The sequence below is a fragment of the Eschrichtius robustus genome, chromosome 1 (genome assembly GCF_028021215.1).
Source record: "Eschrichtius robustus isolate mEscRob2 chromosome 1, mEscRob2.pri, whole genome shotgun sequence".
Classification (NCBI taxonomy): Eukaryota; Metazoa; Chordata; class Mammalia; order Artiodactyla; family Eschrichtiidae; genus Eschrichtius; species Eschrichtius robustus.
Genome location: NC_090824.1, coordinates 2,422,286 through 2,444,633, shown reverse-complemented (window position 1 = coordinate 2,444,633; position 22,348 = coordinate 2,422,286). Strand labels below are relative to the sequence as shown.

General features: G+C 47.0%; 1 protein-coding gene across 1 annotated transcript; it reads right to left on the bottom strand.

Moving 5' to 3' along the window:
• Positions 1 to 18,943: 18,943 nt before the first annotated feature.
• Positions 18,944 to 20,941, bottom strand: LOC137762342 (ras-related protein Rap-2a-like). The gene has a single exon (XM_068540116.1). It carries the CDS (start codon positions 20,176 to 20,178, stop codon positions 19,576 to 19,578), a length of 603 nt encoding a protein of 200 aa, XP_068396217.1. The 5' UTR covers positions 20,179 to 20,941; the 3' UTR covers positions 18,944 to 19,575.
• Between the last annotated feature and the right edge of the window lie 1,407 nt (positions 20,942 to 22,348).

Here is a 22,348-nt window from a genome sequence, read left to right as displayed (position 1 = left end):
GCTCTGGAGCCCGCGCATCACAACTAGAGAGAAGCCCACACCTGGCAACAAAGAGCCCACATGCCGCAATGAAAGATCCCACGTGCCTCAACGAAGATCCCGTGTGCCACAACTAAGACCTGATGCAGCCAAATAAATAAATAAATATTTTTTAAAAACCTTCCTATCTTCCCATAAATAAGGATTTTTAGAAACATTAACTTCATAAGTCAGAAAGAGAAAGACAAATACCATATGATATCACTTATATATGGAATCTAAAATATGACACAAATGAACTTACCTATGAAACAGAAACAGACTCACAGACATAGAGAACAGACTTGTGGTTGCCAAGAGGGAAGGAGGATGGGGGAGGGATGGATTGGGAGTTTAGGGTTAGCAGATGCAAACCATTATATATAGAATGGATAAACAACAAGGTCCTACTGTACAGCACAGGGAACTATATTCAATATCCTGTGATAAACCATAATGGAAAAGAATATGAAAAAGAATGTATATCTATGTATAACTGAATCACTTTGCTATACAGCAGAAATTAATACAACATTGTAAATCAACTACACTTCAATTAAAAAAAAAGAAACATTAACTTCATATTCCTTCCTCTAAACTTCTGCTATTATTACTGTTGTGGTTTTAATTCTATCTTGTTTTTAACCCCAAAATACTGTATAATTATTACCATTTATATAGCAATCTTCATTTAGATTTTCCCACAGATTGATCACTTTCTTTGCCCTTTATTCCTTCTTATATCACTCTCACTTTGCTTGAAGTACATCCTTTAGAATTTCCTTTAGTATGAATTTGTAGTGGCAATCCCTTTTTTTTTTTTCTGAAAATGTCTTTATTTGGCCCTCACTTTTAAAAGATAGTGAAAGATAACTAGGTTGGCAATTGTTTTCTTTCAATATGCTAAAGAGATCTTCCTACTGGCTTCTGAATATTACTGTTAAAAACCTAGTTATTAGTCTAACTACTGTACTTTTCTCCTCTGTCTGCTTTCAGATCTCACATTGTCTTTGGTGTTCTGTAATTTCATTGTGATGTATCTTACATATAGGTTTCTTTTTATTTATTCTGCTGAAATCCATAGTTTTGTTTGTGTATGTTGTCATTCACCCATTTTCAAAAATTTTCAACCATTAGCTCTATTTTTAAAAATTTATTTATTTTATTTATTTATTATTTTTGGTGCGTTGGGTCTTCACTGCTGCACGCAGGCTTTCTCCAGTTGCGGCGAGCAGGGGTTACTCTTTGTTGCGGTGTGCAGGCTTCTCATTGCGGTGGCTTCTCTTGTTGTGGAGCACGGGCTCTAGGCGTGCGGGCTTCAGTAGTTGCGGCATGTGGGCTCAGTAGTTGTGGCTCACAGGCTCTAGAGCACAGGCTCAGTAGTTGTGGTGCATGGGCTTAGTTGCTCCGCAGCATGTGGGATTTTCCCAGACCAGGGATGGAACCCATGTCCCCTGCACTGGCAGGCAGATTCTTTTTATTTATTTATTTATTTAATTTTGGCTGCATTGGGTCTTTGTTGCTGCACGCGGGCTTTCTCTAGTTGAGGTGAACAGGGGCTACTCTTCATTGTGGTACGCGGTCTTCTCATTGTGGTGGCTTCTCTTGTTGCGGAGCACAGGGTCTAGGCACGTGGGCTCAGTAGTTGTGGTGCACGGGCTTAGTTGCTCCGCAGCATGTGGGATCTTCCCGGACCAGGGCTCAAACCCATGTTCCCTTCCTTGGCAGGCAGATTCTTAACCACTGCGCCACCAGGGGAGTCCCCAGCCATTAGCTCTTAATATGCTTTTTTGTGGTCTAATCTCTGCCTGCTTTGGGGACTCAAATTACACCTATGTTGGACTTCCTCACCTACTCTCTTACCTCTCCTCTCTATTTACTACCTTTTAAAAATTTATTCTGAATAATTTATTTTGAAATCTCTCAGAGTTCACTGATTTTTCTCTTGAGCTGTGTCTAATCTGCAGTTAACTTGTCAACTGGGATTTAAGTTTTTCAATTTTTTAGTTCTAGAATTTCTATTTGATTCTTTTTCATATATGCTATGTGATTTTTACAGTTTCCAGTTGTCTGCTAAAATTTTCAAGCTTTTTTGTTTTTTCTTTGAACAGAGTAAAAGTTTGTGTCTGATTAAACCAGTATCTTGGGTCTCTAGGGTCTGTTCTTATCTTTATTTTTTTTTTTTCTTCATCTCTCATTGTGGGCCTGATGATCTTTTTTACATATTGGATAAATCACTGAAACAATTTGAAGCTTAGGTTGTTCTCTTTCTCCAGAAGAGTTTTAATTGTTTTTTTCCGGGTGCCTGGGAGCACCAACCATAAGAGAGGCCTTAATCTAATCTAATTTTCAGGCTTAATCTAATTTCAGGGCTTGAGATTTCCCTGAAAGTTTTTCCTAAAGCTGGGCTCCAGTCTCTCTGAAGGTTGATTTACTTCCAGTTAACCCTCACTTCTAGGGTGCAACCCTTTAAGATTCCAGCTCAAAGTAGCACGTGTTTTCCCTGGGGCCCCAATCTTGGTGGGCCACAGACTCTGTTGATTATTTGTTGCTGCATAACAAAAACCCAGAGACTTAGTGGCTTAAATTTAAAAGATGTATTATTTCTTATGACTCTGAGTATTGACTGGGCTTAGCTGGACAGTTCTTCTGCTAAAGTCACTTGTGCAGCTCAAATGGGGAGGGAAGGTGCATGGATTCACTCATCCGGGAAGGCTGCAATGGCTTCAGCTCTCTCTTTCTCTTCATATCATCTCCCACCATCCAGTAGTCTAGTCTTGACTTCTTTATCTGGTGACTGCATCCCAAGAGGACCAGAGAGGAGCTGCTGGTCCTCTTAAGGCCTTGGCCTGGACCTGACACAATATCACCTAATGCCACATTCTATTAGTCAAAGGAAGTCAGATTCTAAGGGAAAGGAAACAGACTCGCCTCCTTACGGAAGGAGCAGCTGTGTGTGCAGGAGTCATCAGTGGTCATCTCTACAGACAAACCTCAATTCCACGCCTCGAAGCCATCGAGACTTTCAAAGATGCAGCATAGCCTTCCATCTCTCCTGGATTTGTCCCTAGGGAAAAAGCTTTCCCAACTGCCAGACTCACTTCTCCGGATTCCTACTGTGTGATGCTGCCTGGGTTGTTTTCCCTGGGTTGTTACCTTGTAAGCTCTCTGGTGCCCTGAAGAATATGTTTTCTAGATCTTGTTCATCAGTTCACTTGTCTTCGGCAGGCAGTTCTAGACTACCTAAGCCACCATTACCATAAACTTCCTCTTCAATAGCCTGTTGAGAGTGATATGGTCCCCGAACCAGTCGGACACTTCTTAATAAGTTGTACGCAGAAGGGTTCTCATGTCACTTCTTGGAATGTGGAGGTTCTTTTTTTGTTGTCTAATAGGTCGAAATAATGGGATCACCCAGACTCAGTTTCTTCACTGACTTCTCTGGGTCTTGCCTCATCTGTTTCATTCACCATTCTTCTCAAATCTTTGCTCTGGGTTCAATTTCCTTTTTCCTGAAGTGCATGCTTTAATCACAGTCTGTTACTAACACTTTCCATTTTTGTTTCTCTGAAAATATTTTCATTTTATCCTCACTCTTGAATGGTAGTTTAATGGGGGGTATAAAACTCCACAAGCTCTTCATGCCTTGGAGGGCCACCCAGACCTTGGCAAGCACATCAGGTGGTGGTGGAAGCTTCAGCAAGTGAGTTGAGGGGCTGACAGTACAGGGCACACACTGGCCTGCTAGGGGCGGTGCTGGGGCCTGGAGGTCCCAGCAGAGAGCGAGGCCCGGGTGGACCAGGTGTGCACTCAGGTCCAGCATGAGGTGGAGACTAGCCTGAGGTGGAATCTACAGTGAGGTCCTGTGCCACCACTTCAGTGTCCCCAGATGGAGGCCTTGGTGCTGGCTGGGTAGAGGACCAGCCTGTGCCGCGGCCTTGGCCCGGCAAGATCCATGGGCGGAGAACAGGGGTGCTCAGATGTTCCCACCAGTATGAAATCTGGTCCTTATCAGTCAGCCCTTTAGCTTTCTAAGATCTTCAAAATGGCCGAAATGCAAGGGATGGTTTTTAAAAATATAACTGATTTTCTTAATCACATTCTGTGCTTGTAATGAGTAAATATTTGAGCTCAGAATGACCAAATCAGTGTCTTTTAAAGAAAGAAAAAAAGAAGAATTGAGCCTCAAACCAGTGGTTACTTAGTTGCAAACTTTCTGTCTGGCATACCCATGCTTTGACACTTTGTTTCCTGGCAGGGGAGACACACTAGGACACTGCTGTATAGATGAGATAATATGCAGAACCTGCTCTGAGAGTTATAATTAATGTTTTCACTGGACAATTTAGCTGACGAGTAAGCTCAGAATACTATGAAGCTTCACATATTTTAAAGCTTACTTGCAGCCCTGAACTGCAGCTGTGGCCCTTTCTGTATCGCTCTAAACATAGTTATGACCTCCCTAGGAATGCCTTGAGAAGGGGTCTGCATCGCTGGGGTATTAATTGCGTATCCAGACCCAAGAACTCAGCCCTGCCAGTTTTGTAAATTTTAGTTTTAGTAGACATTTGCATCAGTAAATTGAGCACAAATAAGTGATTTTACATTTGTCTGAATTTTATTTTAAAGCTGTGTTAACTAGCTGTTAGCACATCTATAGCACATCTACTTTTTTAACTTCTCTCCCAAGAATTCTGTTAAGAGGAAGGGCAAAATCGGCATAATGAGAAACAACACCGAGTTTTGCAAATGTATTTTAAAAGTTGTTTAGCAGATCCCTCTATTCAGTCTGACCTCTCGAATATTTTAAAGGTAGCATCAGCACTGGAACAGAAAACCTATCAAGCCTAAGTCCTTTTTTTTTTTAAGTAGGTTTTTTTTTTTTTTAATATTTATTTTTGGTTGCATTGGGTCTTTGTTGCTGCGCGACGGCTTTCTCTAGTTGCGGTGAGCAGGGGTTACCCTGTTGCGGTGCGTGAGTTTCTCATTGCGGTGGCTTCTCTTGCTGCGGAGCACGGGCTCTAGGCGCGTGGGCTTCAGTAGTTGTGATACATGGGCTCAGCAGTTGTGGCTCACGGGCTGTAGAGCGCAGGCTCCGTAGTTGTGGCGCACGGACTTAGTTGCTCCGCGGCATGTGGGATCTTCCCAGACCAGGGCTCGAACCCGTGTCATTGGCAGGCAGATTCTTAACCACTGCGCCACCAGGGAAGTCCCCTAAGTCCTTTTTTAGATCCTGGTTTTTGATAGTGGTGTATGGGGAACTCTTTTCTGAAAGGTTTTACCATTTGCAATTTTAGGAAGGATTATCTTTTTAGCTTGTTTTGAAAAGCTGCAGTTTGTGTTGATTTGTGGCTTCTCTACTTCATCAGCTATACCGGCCTGCCACACGCTTCCAAATAAAATAAACCCCAAACAAACCTCAGAACCGTATTTTGATCTGTAACAACTAAATAACTTTGTCAAGGGGAGTTCTATTAATATTCCATATAACATTTAAATAAGGTGATGGCTTTTATCTTACTACCCACCTCAAAAACAAAAACAAAACCAAAGAACTCAATTCTCAAGCCGAGGCAGGGCGGGCTCTGGGGCTCGGCCGGCGTCCCCTCCCTCCGAGGTGTTGGACTGTGTTTTGAAGCCTTGGAAACCACAAGGCTCACCGCCCTGCTCCCGCGCTGGGTGGGCCTCCCCTCCCATCCCCTCCCCGGCGGTGTCACCTTACACCTTGAGTAAGGACGTCCTCCTCTGGACACGCCCCTCCCTCCATGTCACCGAGGAGGCACCGAAGTCGCTGCCCTTAGAGGCTCCTTCCCCGCCACCCGAGTGCGTCTTCGTCCCAGAGATGGCCCCTCCGCCGCCGCCGCAGCACAAACACCTCGTGGGGGCCAGCGCCGGGGGCCCTTCGTGGCCCGGCCCGCCCCCTGCCTCCCGGCCCACGGCAGCCCAGACTTCCCGCGTCCCGGCCTCCCTGCGTAACAGACCGCGTTCCCAACACAGGCACCAACTTTCCATAAAAGCGGATTCTCCGCAGCCCCGCCCCGCGCAGGCGCAGGCGCAGGCGCATTGGCGGCCGGGCGGGGGGCGTGGCCAGGCCGGCGGGAGGCGCGGTCAGCCAGCCGGGCCACGGGACCCGCCTCCGCCCGCTGGAATGCGCAGCCCCTCCTCGCCCCGCCCACGGCTGCCAACCCGGGTGCGAGGTCTCCCCTGCGGCCTGCGGTCCTCCCTGGAATGCGGGCGGGCCTCACTCACTAGCTGAGTGTGACCTCACAACACGCATGTGTAACAGGACGTCTGAGAGTTCGAGCTCTGGTGTCCGCACCCCAGGAAGCCCTGACCTCCTGTGTTGAGGTTCAAGGAAAGTGCTAGAGGCCCGTCCGGGAGAGGCCGGGGGTTCACTGCCTGCACAGATGGAATCTGGAGAGATATCCCCCTGTGGACTTCCTCAGCGCCCCAGTGCCTGCCCTCCCCGAGATGCCTTCGGACGGCTCCGGGGCCTTCACGCCTTTGGGACTGAGCGTCTGTCCCCATTTCACCTGAAAGCACCGTTGACTAGTTGCGCCCACACTGCCCGCGCAGCCCCCTCCCCGACAGCGCAGGGCAGGGCAGGCCTTTCCGAGGGAGCCCCAGGAGCCCTTTCTGCCGCAGCCGATACCTGGGCTCCTGCTTTCGGAGCCCAGAGTCCCAGACCCAGACCCCCAGGGAGACCCTGCTCTTCCCCGCGCCAGTCAGAAGTCCGGACCCAGTGGGGTTAAACCCAAAAGTTTGGTTTTGTTAAAAAAAGAAAAAGAAAGAGAAATCTGGAAGTGGGTCGTGCAGCTGCTCGAGGCCGCGTTGGGGGAATTGCTACAGCCGCGTGTCCGCACTTCCTCCGTCCCGGATCTGCATGGGAATTGGAGTCTGCCAACTGCATGATCTTCCAGGAGCTTTGGAAGTGGGAAAGGGCGTGGAGGCCATGCCCCCGCTGCTCTTTGCTCTTTTCTGCTGACGAGCAAGGTCGTGAAGCGATGGGGACTCTCTGAGCAGGTTCCCGTGTCCCCTCCCAGCTGCCCGGGTGCTGGCAGGCGGGGACAGCAGTGAGAGTAGCAGCAGAAGCATCTCTATTTTGGCTGCCAGAACCTGGGATGGTAGCTCTGGATGTTTTGCAAACTCCTGACTCTAGAGGCAGGTCCGGAGGGCGGAAGCCCCACCCCCACCCCCAGGCAGCTTTTATTATTCTGGAAGTGTTCTCAGAGGCCAAGCCCACAACCTGTTCCTCCAGCTCTTCCTGATCCTGTCTAGTAAGTCAGCCTTGCTTAGATTACCTCCCGTGGTTCTGCTCCCCGCACCCTGACTGCCCCAGGTTTTGCTGCTAGAAATGATGTGGCCTTACCACCTGTGGTAACAGGTGAGGTGTGGTTCATGTCGCTGCCCTCCAGCTAAAGACCAGAGGAGCACACCTGTCACTGAACAAGTTGACTTTACTCCGGGGACTTCCCCGGCGGTCCAGTGGTTAGGACTCCACGCTTCCCCTGCAGGGGGCACGGATTTGATCCCTGGTGGGGGAACTAAGATCCCGCAAGCCGCGGACTGTGGCCAAGAAAAAGTTGACTTCATTCCACACTGCAGTGAGGGGAACACACACCTGGGAGCCATGGGGTGTCTCAGTAAGAAGATGTTAGAAGGCACTTGGTTACGGGCTTATATGAGGTGGTTTTGGTGAAAGTTTAATAGGAAGCAGGGCTTTGCTCTGGATTAGATGCTGTCAGGTAGTGGGGGAAATTACATGCTTGAATATCATAATCACTCTTATCTATAAGGAGGGAAGGCTGCACTTGGTAAAGAAGCATTCATCACTCACAGTAGCTGAGAGAGGGGGAATGTTTGGTCATTTTTTGTGGTTTGAAAGTATTCACATTTTTGTCTGTGTTTAGACCTGATGACAGGGCGCTCTTGTTTTTGTCTTGATCCGTCTAGGTCATGTTCTGTGAACTTGTTTTTGTTCAACAGGAGAACGCCATGGTGTAGCTGTGAGCGCCAGGCCGGCTCCCAGATGGCAGGGGCTGCTTTGCCCTTGGTGTAAGTATGCATCTAGGTGGGCTGGGAAGCCGGTGAGCCCTGTGCTACCACGGCAAAACATTTGGTAAAACTGTTGTCCAGTGCCTTTGAAGGTAGACCACGTACCTAAAGAGTCTGTGGAAATGTGCTGATAGGCTGTGTCTCCTCACCCACAATCCACACCTATGGCCTCACAGGGAGGTCCTTATGACTAGCAGATTGAGGAGGAAAAACCTTGATCCTGGTTTACAGATGGTCCAGGAGTGGATGGCTGCAGCCCTACAGTCCCACTCAGAGGTGGCCCTAAAGGGCTTCCTTGGTGGCGCAGTGGTTAAGAATCCGCCTGCCAATGCAGGGGACACGGGTTCGAGCCCTGGTCCGGGAAGATCCCACATGCCGTGGAGCAACTAAGCCCGTGCACCACAACTACTGAGCCTGTGCTCTAGAGCCCGTGAGCCACAACTACTGAGCCCACGTGCCACAACTACTGAAGCCCGCGTGCCTAGAGCCCGTGCTCCACAACAAGAGAAGACACCACAACGAGAAGCCCGCGCACCGCAACGGAGAGTAGCCCCCGCTCGCCGCAACTAGAGAAAGCCCGCACCCAGCAACGAAGACCCAACACAGCCAAAAATAAATAAATAAGATAAAATAAAATAAAAAAGGAGAGTGATGAAGGAAAATCCTCCCAGTGGTCTCCATTTCAAGCATTCCTTTGGACTGAAAGATGGCTAGAAGTGCGGCTCTACATTTGCTCATGGACAGTTGCTAATAGCTTGGCTGGATCATCAGAGACTTGGAAAAAACAAGACTGGAAGATCGGGGGAGGGTGAGAGGGAGAGGCAAGAGGGAGGGGATATGGGGATATATGTATATGTATAGCTGATTCACTTTGTTATAAAGCAGAAACTAACACACCATTGTAAAGCAATTATACTCCAATAAAGATGTTAAAAAAAAAAAAATCGGTGAAGAGGTGATCTGGGGAGGAGACATGAGGATGGACCTCTCCGGATAGGCATAGACTGTGAAGAAAATTGACCACATGTGAATACCCACCCAAAGGCATCTACTGCAGAGGAGGCTCTCAAGCATCAGTTGGGCAAGGGACTTCCCTGGTGGTCCAGTGGTTAAGACTCTGTGCTTCCACTGCAGGGGGTGCAGGTTCGATCCCTGGCGGGGACCTAAGATCCCACATGCCGCGCAGCATGGCCAAAAAATTAAAAAATTAAATAAATCACTTGAGCAAGACAGTTCATCCTGTGCATAGCGGTTCAGCCTCTTTAGCCGTCCATCCAAGTGCTCGTTCAATGGGCCCATGTGCAGAACAGCCAAGGAGGCAGGGACAGAGGCTATGAAGGGGCTCAACATCATGGACTTGGCCTCACCAAGTCTGATTTGGCTGTCATCACTGTTGAGTAACAGCAGAGACTAATACTGAGCCCCTAATATGGTGTCATTTCCCAAGGGACCAACTAGTCACTTGGTGAAAAGTCAATTACATTAGATCTCTTCCCCTGTGGAAGGAGCAGCAATTGGCCCCCACTGGGTAGACATTTATTCTGGATATGGATTTGCCTTCACTGCCTGTAATGCTTCTGCCAGCACCACCATCCACAGATTTACAGTATGCCTTATGGACCTTCATGCTATCCCACAGAACATTTCTTTGATCAAGGGATTAATTTTACAGCAAAAAAAATGAAATAATAGGCTATGCCCATGGAATTCCTCCACTTGTGTCAAATGGAGGAAAGGAACAGAAAAAAAAGATTTTTACAAAATAATAATAAAATTTAAAACTGAGCTGTTTAAATGTTGCTGTTTTTACCTGTCTGTTCTTGTCCCAAAGTGAGACATTCCCAAGGAGAAGAGGAAGGTTGCACTTGTTTCCTTAAATCGCCAAAAGCCTCAGCCCAGAATTCAGCACCCCCTACCCGCCGAATTCTTGCAACATTATTTCCCGGTTGGTTGATGCCAAGGCAAAAAGACATCCTTTTAATGGTTAGAGAGGATCAGTTGCTTAAATGATTTCATGTCAGTGTTGTATTTATGGTTTTACAATAAAATGACCTTTAGAGAAAAAAAAAAGACTTGTACAATGAAGACAACAATAAATTGCTGAAAAAATTAAAGACAAATAAATGGGAACACATTCCATGTTCATGGATTGGAAGACCTCATACTGTTAACATGTCAATACTACACAAAACAATCTATAGATTCAATGCAATCCCTATGAAAATTTCAATGTCATTTTTTCAGAAATAGCAAAAAACATCCTAAAATTCATATGGAATGTCAAGAGATCCCAAACAGCCAAAGCAACCTTGAAAAAAAACAAAGCTGGAAGGCACATTTCCTGATTTCAAAACTGCTGCAGTGCTTTGGTGCCCAGAACAGTGTAATGCTGGCATGAAGACAAACACAGACCAGCAAGCAGAATAGACCCACCCCGTGTTTCCGTAGGTCAGAGTCTTCGCAGCCTTGGATTCGGCAGTGATTTCTTGGCACAGGCAACAAAAGAAAAACTGAACAATGGATTTCGTGAAAAATTTTAAATTTTGTGCATCAAAACACATTATCAAGGGACTTCCCTGGTGGTGCAGTGGTTAAGAATCCACCTGCCAATGCAGGGGACACGGGTTCGCGCCCTGGTCCGGGAAGATCCCACATGCCGCGGAGCACCTAAGCTGGTGTGCCACAGCTACTGAGCCTGCGCTCTATAGCCCGCGAGCCACAACTACTGAAGCCCGCACGCCTAGGGCCTGTGCTCTGCAACAAGAGAAGCCACCGCAATGAGAAGCCTGCGCACCGCAACGAAGAGTAGCCCCGGCTCGCCGCAACTAGAGAAAGCCCGCGCACAGCAACGAAGACCCAACGCAGCCAAAATAAATAAATAAATGTATTAAAAAAAAAAAAAAAGACATTATCAAGAGAGTAAAAAGGCAACCCACAGGATGGGAAATAATATTTGCAAATCACATACCTCATAAGAGATTAACATCCAGAATTTAAAGAGAATTCCTAAAATTTAACAACAAAAATACAACCTGATTAAAAAAAGGCCAAAGAATTTGAACAGACATTTCTCCAAAGAAGAAATACAAATAGTGAGCACATGAGAAGATGCTCAACATCACTAATCTTTAGGGAAATGCAAATCAAAACTACAATGAGATATCACCTCACACCATTAGAATGACTTCTATGGGGAAAAAGAAAAGACAATTACAAGTGGTCATGAGGATGTGGAATACTTGGAGCACATGTGCTCTGCTGGCGTTGGTGAGGATGTACTGCTATGGAAAACAGGATTGTGATCCCTAAAAACTTAAGCCTAGAATTACCATACGGTCCGGCAAGTCCACTTCTGAGTATATTTCCAAAAGAACTGAAAGCAGAAGAGAAGATTTGCACACCCATGTTCTTAGCAACACTGTTCACAATAGCCAAAAGGTGGAAGCAACCCGAGTGTCCACTGATGGATGAATGAATAAACAAAATGTGGTCTATACATGCACATGTGTATGTGTACATAATACAATGGAATGTTAGCCTTAAAGAGAAAGAAAATTCTGACATAGGCTACAACATTATGAACCTTGAGGACATCACTCCAAGTGAAATAAGACAGTCACAAAAAGACAAATACTGTTTGACTCCACTTCTTTGGGGTACTAGAGTAGTCAAATTCACAGAGACAGGAAGTGGGATGGTGGGTGCTAGGCACAGGGAGGAGGGGGAAATGGCAAAGAGCAATTGTTGTTTAATGGATCCAGAGTTCCAGTTTACAAATGAAAAAATTCTGGGGATTGGTTGCACAACAACATGCATATACTTAACACTACAAAACGGTACACTTAAAAATGGTTAAAATGGCAAAATTTGTGTTATGTGTACTTTATCACAATTTAAAAATCAACTATGGCCTTATGATGGGTTACAGAAACAATGCCTATGGTAGCCATGAAAATTTTCTTCCTTTCATGTTATGTGGCTGTGTATGCATATGACTGATAGCTTCTTTCTCTCCTTCTTCCCATTATTTTATAGAAGGATTGCAAGTGGTGGTGAACCTTAAAATTTAGTCTTTCGGTAACAGCATATTCACATGGGACTGGGCCTGAATTTATGGAGTCATTAACGCAGTCCAGAGATGGATATTGTAACTGTATCCCAGTGATGGATGCAATGACTCTTGGGACTTTTTGTTCCCCGTGGTTTGGGATGAGGGGGAGAGCATTTTCAATTTAGAATAAATAGTTACATCTTGTTCAGTAGAAGCATAAAGTTGTTTCTGTTGTTGTGTGTGTAGAAGTGTATGTATGGGTGCTTAGCAGTCAAAGAGGGGGACTGCTATTATTCTCTCTCCTTCAAACCCACGCTTCTACACTCTGCTTTCTGATGCTAAGGCAGGGTCTCTGCAAACACATTTCTCCTTTGCCAACTAGCTGCCTGTTAGCATCTCACCAAAGTAGGTAATGGATGTCGATCGGAAAGCTGGAAGAGGGAAAAAGCACTCATTCTTCTCTGTTTGCCAGAGAAATGGTGCTTCACCGTGAGTGTAGCAGGTGATTTCAACAGCAGCAGTGGATTCCGGTCTGCAGTTTTCCCACATTTCTAGAACCAGCCTCACTGCGTTCCTCCTCTGGAATACCAGCACCAGCGCCCTGGTGCCCTCTCCTCAGAGATGTTGGATCTCAGCTCCCTGAGGTCCCTCCATCCAGCTACTAAGGCATCAGCACAAATCAGGCATGACCCTTCCTCAGAGGTCTGGCTCTCAGTTCCTACAGGATCCCTTCTCTAAGCTTCTAAATTTTAATAATCTCAGCCTCTTACCTTTGTTCCCCCAGCACTAGGCATGGTCGCTGCTTCCTGAAATACCAGCTCTGAGATAAATTATTGCCGCCTTTTTGCTTTTTCAGTTTTCTGATACCTGGTGAATAATTCTTTATGTTGAATTCTCTCTGTTGAAATAATTAGTCTAGTTTCCTTCTTCTGAATTGACTGGTACATGTAGTAAAGGAAGCAGTTAGAAAAAAACAAGTAAGTGGCATGTGTTGGCTGCTTCAGGCTAACTCTAGCAAAGTTATAAGAAAGAAAAACTTGAGGCATGAGTTAGCTAGACTGGAAGCAAACCAAGGAGAATAAAGATCTGACTTATTTACGCCACCATTGCCATGAAGGACTAAAGAGGCGCTGCCTGGATTCTCCTTCAACAGACTTGTTGCCTTAGCTGCTGGGAGGGCTGTTGATTGACAGACTTCAGCTGTCAATCAGGGACTACCTCAGCGTATAGAGCAGGCTTGCTCAATATCACACATCCAGTGACTGACCTGACGGGGGAGTATAAAGACCTGGCCATTCTCACCCAACTCAGAACACCTGAAGAGCCATTCTAGTTGGCTGGGGCCATTATCATGGTTGCATTGCTCAACTCCTCCTTCTGCCCTCCTACTTCCCTTCCCTTCCTTCCATAGGTGTCCTTCCCAAAAGCATCTCTTAATGAGCGTCCTGCATGCTAAACTCATCTTAGAATCTCTTCTGAGAATGTATCGACTTCATCTTTTGTGAATTTTGGAGTAAACCAAAGATAGATAGAGAAGGAACTAGAGAAAGAACTGGAGCTAGAGAGAGGGCATAAATAAACAATATTAGGAACAAAGCAGAGAATGTAACCAGAGATGCTACGGTTACTCAAAATCTTGTAAGAGGTTGTTATGAACAATTTTATGCCAACACATTTGAAAAGACATAGGATGTATAGATTCCTGGAAAAATACAAACTAGGAAACTAAATTAAGAAGAAAATGTAAAGCCTGTAACAATGAAAGACATTAGAAATCTTTTCAAAATAATGGATTTACAAGCAATACCTGCCAAATATTGAAAGAACAGATCATTTCAGTCTCACACAGAATCTACAGAGACTAGAAAAAGAGGGGATAGTCCCCCACTACGTTTTTGTGTAGGTTAACATAATACTGATACCAAATGCAAACAAGGGCAGTATAATAAAACTGTAGGCAAGTCTCATTCGTAAACACAGAGGCAAAAATATGAAGCAAAATCTTAGGAAAACCGATTTATCAAATGTATCAAATTTATAGCAAATAACAGCCAGTTGGAGTTTATCTCAGGAATGCAATGTTGGTTTAACATTATAAAACGGATTAGTAATCATCCATGCTTGATAAGCTTAAAGTTTACAACCTTGTCATCTAAATGAAGTCTAGCCAGGATGAGGCCCCTCTGGTGTAGTTCCTTAAGTAAACAGCTGCTCAAATATAATTTCTCTTGGCCTGTAGATCCATGCAACTAAGAGAAAGGTTATCCGCCTCTCCCCTGCCACACATACCCCGCATATACAATGGTGCAATTGGCATAGGAGAGTTGCTGTCGACATTCCTGTTCAAAAGGGGGGGCAGATGGGAAACACAAAAGAGTCACCAGTCCATAACAATTCTGAAACCCAGCCAAGAAATTCTTCGGTTTGGTCTTAATCCTGGAAATAATCCTCCATTGCTTCGGGCTTTGTCCTCTGAGCTCTTTATTCTACCCTCTGAGTCATCCTTTTATTTTTTTAAAACATTACTATTTTTTTTAAATGAAAGATAGCACATGTTTGAAACCAAGTAGTTGTCTCAGCCTGCTTCCTTCCAGTAAAATTTTGGGTGACCAGGGATGGGGAGGGGTGATTCCAAAATCTCCGTTCATTTTGAACTGGCTCAGTGTCTTTTAGTCCAAGCTGGTAGTGCTTTTGCTGATACAATTCTTTCAAAAACGTTGTGGATCACCTATGATTTGAGGCTAACTCCATTAGAGAAAAGATAAACCCACCAAAGTCTTTGAGATAAGCCCTGCTCCACTTGGGCTCCTACTGACTTGTCTGAGGAACAATACCTAGGCCCTGTTGTTTGACTGGGAGGATTTGTGGGCTCACCTCAGTCTTCTTAATAGACCCATTGTGTGACTGAACAGTACTCTGAGGTATCAACTTTGATCTTTCTGAGGTCTTAGTAAAAGCTTTTACAGTCACACCGTTGGCTTCATTTTTAGACCAATTCTTCTGGATTTGAAATCCACTTGGAAGTCATTTCTTAATTTTAGCCCCTTTTGCCATTTGGAGAAACTGGTAATTCTCAAAACCATCAAGTACTTGTTCCTTTTTGTCTACCAGTTCTCTCAATTTCTTTCTTTCTTCTTTCTTTCTTCTCACATTTTACAATAAGCAGCAAGAAGAAACCAGACAGCAACTTCTGCACTTTGCTTGGAAATCTACCATCTAGATCATGAATTTCAATGGGCACCTTTTGGGAAATTCCATGGTGGTTGAGTGGTTAGGACTCAGCGCTTTCACTGCTAGAGCTCGGTCAGGGAACTAAGATCCTGCAAGCCACGTGGCACAGCCAGAAAACAAACAAACAAACAAACAAGGGACTTCCCTGGTGGCGCAGTGGTTAAGAATCCACCTGCCAATGCAGGGGACATGGGTTCGAGTCCTGGTCCGGGAAGATCCCACATGCCGCGGAGCAACTAAAGCCCATGCGCCACAACTACTGAGCCTGCGCTCTAGAGCCCACAACTACTGAGCCATGTGCCACAGCTACTGAGCCACAACTACTGAACCCATGTGCCACAGCTACTGAAGCCTGTGTCCCTAGAGCCCATGCTCCACAATAAGAGAAGCCACCACAATGGGAAGCCCGCTCGCCGCAACTAGAGAAAGCCCACGTGCAGCAACAAAGACCCAACGCAGCCAAAGATAAATAAATAAATAAATAAATAAATAAATAAATAAATAAATAAAGCCCTATTAAAAAAAAACAAACAAAAAACAATGGGCACCTTTTGGGCTCTCCATTTAACTACAGATTTGACACACAGCTGCTAAGCTTTCTGCCATTACATAACAGGAACCCCTGTTCTTCGCCTCCTTTTGAACCCTCGCTGACAGCCTCCTCAAAGTCCAGCTTTCCACTGATGGTCTGTCCATGGTTATTTAGCATTTATCTAACGCTCCTCAGAATCCTTCTGGCCTCTGCCCGCCTGGTTCCAAAGCCAGTCCTGCACTTTTAGGTATTTGTGTGTCAGCACCCCATTTCCAGATACCAAAAAGCTATATTAGTTCTCTATTGCTGCATAACAAATTACCTTAAAACGTAGTGGTGTACAACAATGAACATTCATCATCTCAGTTTCTGTGGCTCAGCTGCGCCCTCGGCTCAAGGTCTCCCGCAGGCCGCAGCAAAGGGTCAGCTGGGTGGCCGTCATCTCAAGGCTCAACTGGGAAAACATCCCCTTCCCGAGCTCCCTCGTGAGGCTGTCGGTGGGTGTCACATCCTCTCTGGCTGTGGGCTGGAGACGTCAGTTCCTTGCTACAAGGCGCTCTCCACTGAGCTAGTCACAACGGGCCAGCTTGCTTTTCGCGGAACGAGGGCTCTGAGAAAGAGACAGAGTGGGTGAGCAAGATAGAAATCAGTGTTGCTGGAACATAATCTTTTTTTTTTTTAGAGTTTTTTAAAAGTTTTACTTTACCTATCATATTTAATATTTCCAAGACTAAAACATATAGAATGCTTCACAAATTTGCGTGTCATCCTTGCGCAGGGGTGGAACATAATCTTGGAAGTGACACCCCATCACTCTTGTTATGTTATATTCCTTAGAAGAGAGTCACTAGGTCCTGCCCAGGCTCGAGGGGAGGGAACCACACAAAGGCATGAGTACCAGGAGGTGGGGATCACTGGGGGCATCTCAGAGGCCAAGACCCAAGAAGAAAAGGACGGATCACACAATTTTAAAAGCAGGCAAAAAGAGCGCACATTTTACAGAAGAGGAACTCAAATGTCATTTAAAAACCTCCAAAAGAACTCTCAGTGTCACCAGTTCTCTGGTGGTCCAGTGGTTAGGACTCAGCGCTTTCACTGCCATGGCCTGGGTTCGTTCCCGCGTCAGGGAACTGAGATCCCGCAAGGCACGTGGCAAGGCCAAAAAAAAAAATTCTCAGCATCACCAGCAATCTGAATAATACAAACTGAACCATAACACACTGGCAAGAAAAAGATCTGTCCGTGCCCTGAGTTGCAGGGCATTTGGAGAATCAGAAGCACTCACCCTGCCTGTGGGTAAGTGAATGTTCCACACTCTTTGGAAACCAGTTTCACATTCCCCAGTGCTAAACAAAGGGCTTGTGATTTGAACACCACTTTCGAGCTATCAGGTTGGCTGCCACAGTTTCATGGGTCCCTCCGCCTGGGCACAGTGCTTCCGGGTAACATGGTACCCTGACAACTGTTCATATCGGCCACTTGCAAATTCACCGTAGAGTTATTTAGGCCTCAGTTGAGGCAAGAGGGACTGCAGGAAACTTGTAAATAACATGCATAAGTTAGAAATTAGAAATGCAGGAAGAGAAAGAAAATTAGTGTCTGGGTCTTTAATTTTATGTGTGTGTGTGTGTGTGAGCATATTACACCCAGAAAGCTGCTTCATACATATTCTTGAGGTCACAGGAGCTGATCACGTGAGGCTGATCATTCCTGCGTTGACCCGTCAGTCAGGAGCACCCCTGGGCTCTAAGCCGACACTTGGATCTGAGTGGTAGACTGAGATGGTTCTAGTAATTTAAAGGAAGAAATGGCTATTTGTGTATTTTTTCCTGGATCAGGCCTGACATCCAGAGGGCCTGGGATCCAGGGACACAGAACCTCCCCGGAGGCCTCAGCATAGGCAGGTAGAGTCAGAAAGGCAGGGCAGGCAGGGCGAGGGGAGTCCCCAGCTGGCAGTCCTGGGGGCCCAGCTCTCAGGGCTGGGAAGGGGCTGTTGTTCACCCGCCCACCCCAGCCCCACCCCCTGCTTTCTCTGCACCACCCACACCCAGTCAGGGAACAGTCTTGGCTCTATAACCTCTGCTTCTGCAGGAGGAGGGGGCAGCTTTGGACAAAGCTGAGGCCAGGAGATGCTTCCTGCCTGCCCACCACCCCACCGCCCCCTCCCCTCCTCCCTGTGTTTGAACTGTCCCCTTGGAGAAATGATGGTTCCGGAAAAGGGTGTGAGGTAATACTGCCAGGAGGAGTGACCCCAGGAGACAGAGGGTCAGAGAGTAGTGACTTAGCTGGGTTTCAAGGCTTCAAAAGTAAGCACCCCAACTGCCCCGGCCCCCAACATCCAGGGGAAAGAGAAAGGGATAAAAGACAGGGGAGGTCCCAGCCTAGCCCTCTCCTGTGGGGCGGACTGGCTCTCAGGCACTGTTAGGTTCTAAAATATATTTTTTGTGTTAAAATCCATTCTTCTAGTCAAACATCATATACAATATAAATAAAACTCCCAGAGCCTTGTACAACCATCACTTTATAGATAACTTTCCTTTAACAAAATTATTTCAGATCACAGGCACGGAGCTTTCTTGTTTATTATTTTTAGAAGTTTGCTCAAATGGCTAAGTTAGGTTCCTAAATTTGAAAATTTTGTTGCAACAGCTGAGGTAAAATTGTTAACTTGTGCAAATAAACACAAGCAACTCATATCAAAGACCAGTTTTTAATATTATAAAACAATAATATTTTTAAACCAGTACAAGAAAAGTCTCTTCTATCGTTACGTGAAAACTATGCAAAAAGATTCTTCACGTTTTGCTTCTACTTCAGTACCCCTGTCACTGTTAAACTAGGCAGGTATTCAGACAACATATCCGACTCTGGCAAGTGACAAGGAAAAAAACACTAGCTGCAGAAAGCACCTCTGCCAAAACACAAACAGATGTGGTGCCATTTTCACCCTAGCAACTAACTTGTCCGGAAAAATAACTGAAAAGCAAAGATATGGTGTATGGAAACTTTAGGAATTGTAGCTTTAGGTTCTAGAAAGACAAATATTAAAAACTATCAACTTCTAGAGTCATTTTATTTTCACTTAATTTACAGATGCAGAAATCGACTAGATGTCAATTACAAAACTGAAGGCAGAGCTGAACTATCTCTGCCTGAGTACACAGTTGATTTTTCCCCTCCCAGGGTATACAATATCCCTTTCAAACCAATGCTATGTATGTCATAACTATATTTAGAAATACGCAGAGAGGAAAATATTACTACTGCAATTCAAGGCTGTATTGAGAGGGGAACACATGAAAGCCTCATGGATTGGAAAGCTTCGATTTAGGTCATGTTCCTCAATCAATGTCAAATGTCAGATGACATTTGAAGGTGTTAATTATGACCAAAAAAAAAAAAAAAGAATCCTGCAACAAATCCCACTCGAAGAAAAGGGTAATACTCTCTCCATACAAGAAAAAAAAATCGATTTTTAATTTCTTCTTCCAGTACTGTCAGAGGTAAACAAAGTTTTCGACAAAATATTTAAGAAGCTCTGGACAGTCTGAAGCACCGATCTGAGTCAATATATAGAAGCAACCACTTGTTTACAGCTGGATAACTTTCTTCGAAAAGGCAGAGGAGTAAAGTGAGCTTCAGAAATCAAGAGAAGCGATGAATACAGGAATCATGAACCGTTTGCACATCAGCCGATGAACCTTTCCGATGGCCACGTCTCCTGCGCGTTGGTGGGGATGGCCGGAACCTCTTCCTCGGGCGGGGCCAGGGCCTCCATCTCGCGCACCACCTGCGTGAACACCTGGTCCACCATGAGTTTGCTCTTGGCCGTGACCTCCAGGAACGGGCACCGCCACTCGCGGGCCAGCGCGCGGCCCCGCGCCGTCAGCACCTGGCGCTGGGCGTCCAGGTCGGCCTTGGTGCCCACGAGCACCAGCGGCACGGCCTTGGGCCCCCGCAGCCGGCCCATGCGCTCCCGCAGCGGCCGCACCGCCTCGAACGAGGCCTCGCTGCACACGCTGTAGAGCACCACGAAGCCGTCGCTGTTCTTGATGTACAGGTCCTTGAGGGTGACCAGGTGCTCGGCGCCCACCGTGTCCACGATCTCCAGCAGGGCGGGCGCCGCGTTCACCTCGATCACCTTGCTGAAGAGCTCCTCCACCGACGGCTCACACTGCTCGGGGAAGCTGCCGCAGGCGAACTGCGTGGCGAGCGCCGTCTTGCCCACGGCCACGCTGCCGAGCAGCACCACCCGGTAGCCCTTGGCGGGTCGCGGCCCCAGGCCCGCCATGGCCCAGGCGCGGCCGGCGGGACGCGCAGCCGGAGGAATGGCGCGCGGAGGCGGGGGCCCGGCCGCCGGGGCCGCGGGGGGCGTGGGGGCAGGGGCGGGGAGGGAGAAGCAGGGGGGAGAGGGGCGGGGACGAGAGCGGAGGGGTGGGGACCCCGGGGGGCCTGGCGCGCTGGCTCCGGCGTCGGGGCCGGGGTGGGCGTCCTCCGTCGCGCCCAGACCTGCCCCAGCCCGGCCCCGATCTGCTCCCTGCGGCTCAGAGGTCACCCGCCCCGCCTCCGGGACGGGGCCCCGCGCCCCCCTCTCCGGCCCCTGGTTCCAGCGCCTGGCGCAGCGTCTGCCCCGCCCCCGGCCCGGGCGGTCTGGCGCCGGCCTCCCACCCACCAGCTCCACGTCCCGGCCTCCCTCTCCCGTCGGTCCCGAGCTGCCGGGCCGCGCTCCGCCTTTCCCCAGTACCCCGTCGGCCGGCCGGCTGGGGCCCCTCCCTCACTCCCTGCTCCCTGCCACCCGTTCCTAGGAGAGCCCGCTCCGCCCGCGGGACCAGAAGGTAACCTGATCCCTTCCACGTCAGCCGGGAAATACCAGCATTTCTCCACCATTTCAGATCCAGTCTCGTGGCCGGAAGCCAGACTGGCCTCGCTCAAGGTCGGGCCTGGTGGGGCTGCGCCGCTGGGGCCCCTCTCCTGGCCGGGAGGACCCCACGGAAGGGGGAACCAGTGAGGGAGCTTCAACCGAGGGTCCCGAGTTACTCGCTCCTGGCACCCATTCTGTGCCCCTCGTGCCCCCGCCAGCGCCCTCTTGTCACTGAGCAGAGCCCAGGGGAACTTGATAAAATGTAAATCACATTTCACTCCCCCACTTAAACCCTCCCTGGCTTTCTATTGGGCCCTCCTGATCTACGAGTAGAGTGACCGCATAACTCCAACCCAACCCTGACAATGAAAGCATGAACCCATTCACCCAGCAGCAGGCAAAAACCGAAAAACCCCGGGAAACGGGGCTTATCACCCTACTTATAAAGCGGCTCCGCCAGGTCTGACTCCCGTGCCCCCGTCTCTCTCAAGCTTCTATTCTCCAGCTACACAACCTTCTTGCTATTCCTTGATGTCGGAGCAGAAAGGCTGTGTAGGGACAGAGGGAGCTGGACAGAAATTCTGGGATTGTCCACCTGAGTAAACTCCGCCCACTGTCTGTTTCAGGCACTAACAGGTGCCTTAGGACTTCAGGGGGCCTGCAGGCCTGGGTTGGAAGTGGAGATGAGATATCCGCACTGTCCCTGTCTCTAGGCTTGGGGTACCACTGAATCTCCCTCATTCCGGTGCAGCCCTGAGGGAGCAGGGCCGCAAAGCTGACCGAGCTGGAATTTCGTGGCTCCCTGGCAGCACAGACTCAGAGATAAAGGTTAAGTGACAATAGGACATCCTGCACCTCGGTGTCTGCGGTCAGCTACAGAACGTGCTTTTCTATAAACAGTGCATGGAACATCCTTAATGTATAATGTTAATTATATACTTATTACAACAGACAAGTTGATTTCTAAATTGAGAAATCTTACAAGACTTATTCTCTGACTGCAAAGTAACAAAACTAAGAATCGATTTTTAGAAAAGGATAAACTGCAAACATTCTCTGGAGAAATGCAAGTTCCATATGGGTTTCAACAACTCCCCATGGATAACTTTTGAGAGAACATAGGGGACTCACTGTCAAAAAAAAAGTCACAAAATGCACAAGGAAAAAAGAAGTCACTCTGAGTGAGAGCCATTGGAAACACCAGACAACAAAATCACATCCAGAAAACAGCAGATATTAGTGTTATCAGACACACAAAATAATTATGTATGTGTTTAAAGAAATAAAATATTAAAAATATGAGCAAGGAACAAGAGACTATGGCCAAGTAGTTTGAAAGAGATTCTCCTCCCCGAAAAAGAAAAAAAAAAACCTTCTAGAAATGGAAAATATAATCATTTATTATCTTAATTAACACAAAACACCCACTGATAGGTTAAACAGGAGATTAAACATGGCTGAAGAGAAAATAAAACCAACAGTATTCAGAGATGTGAATAATCCTGGACCAATTTTCATCATACAGTGACCTGTGCCTGCAGGAGATAAGGGTTTCTTCAGGTTGCCATGAGGCTGCTGGACAGTCACAGAGCGCCTTAAA

What these genes read in the sequence shown, in the direction of transcription:
- LOC137762342 (XM_068540116.1), bottom strand. Translation starts at nt 20,178, where the DNA reads ATGGCGGGCCTGGGGCCGCGACCCGCCAAGGGCTACCGGGTGGTGCTG.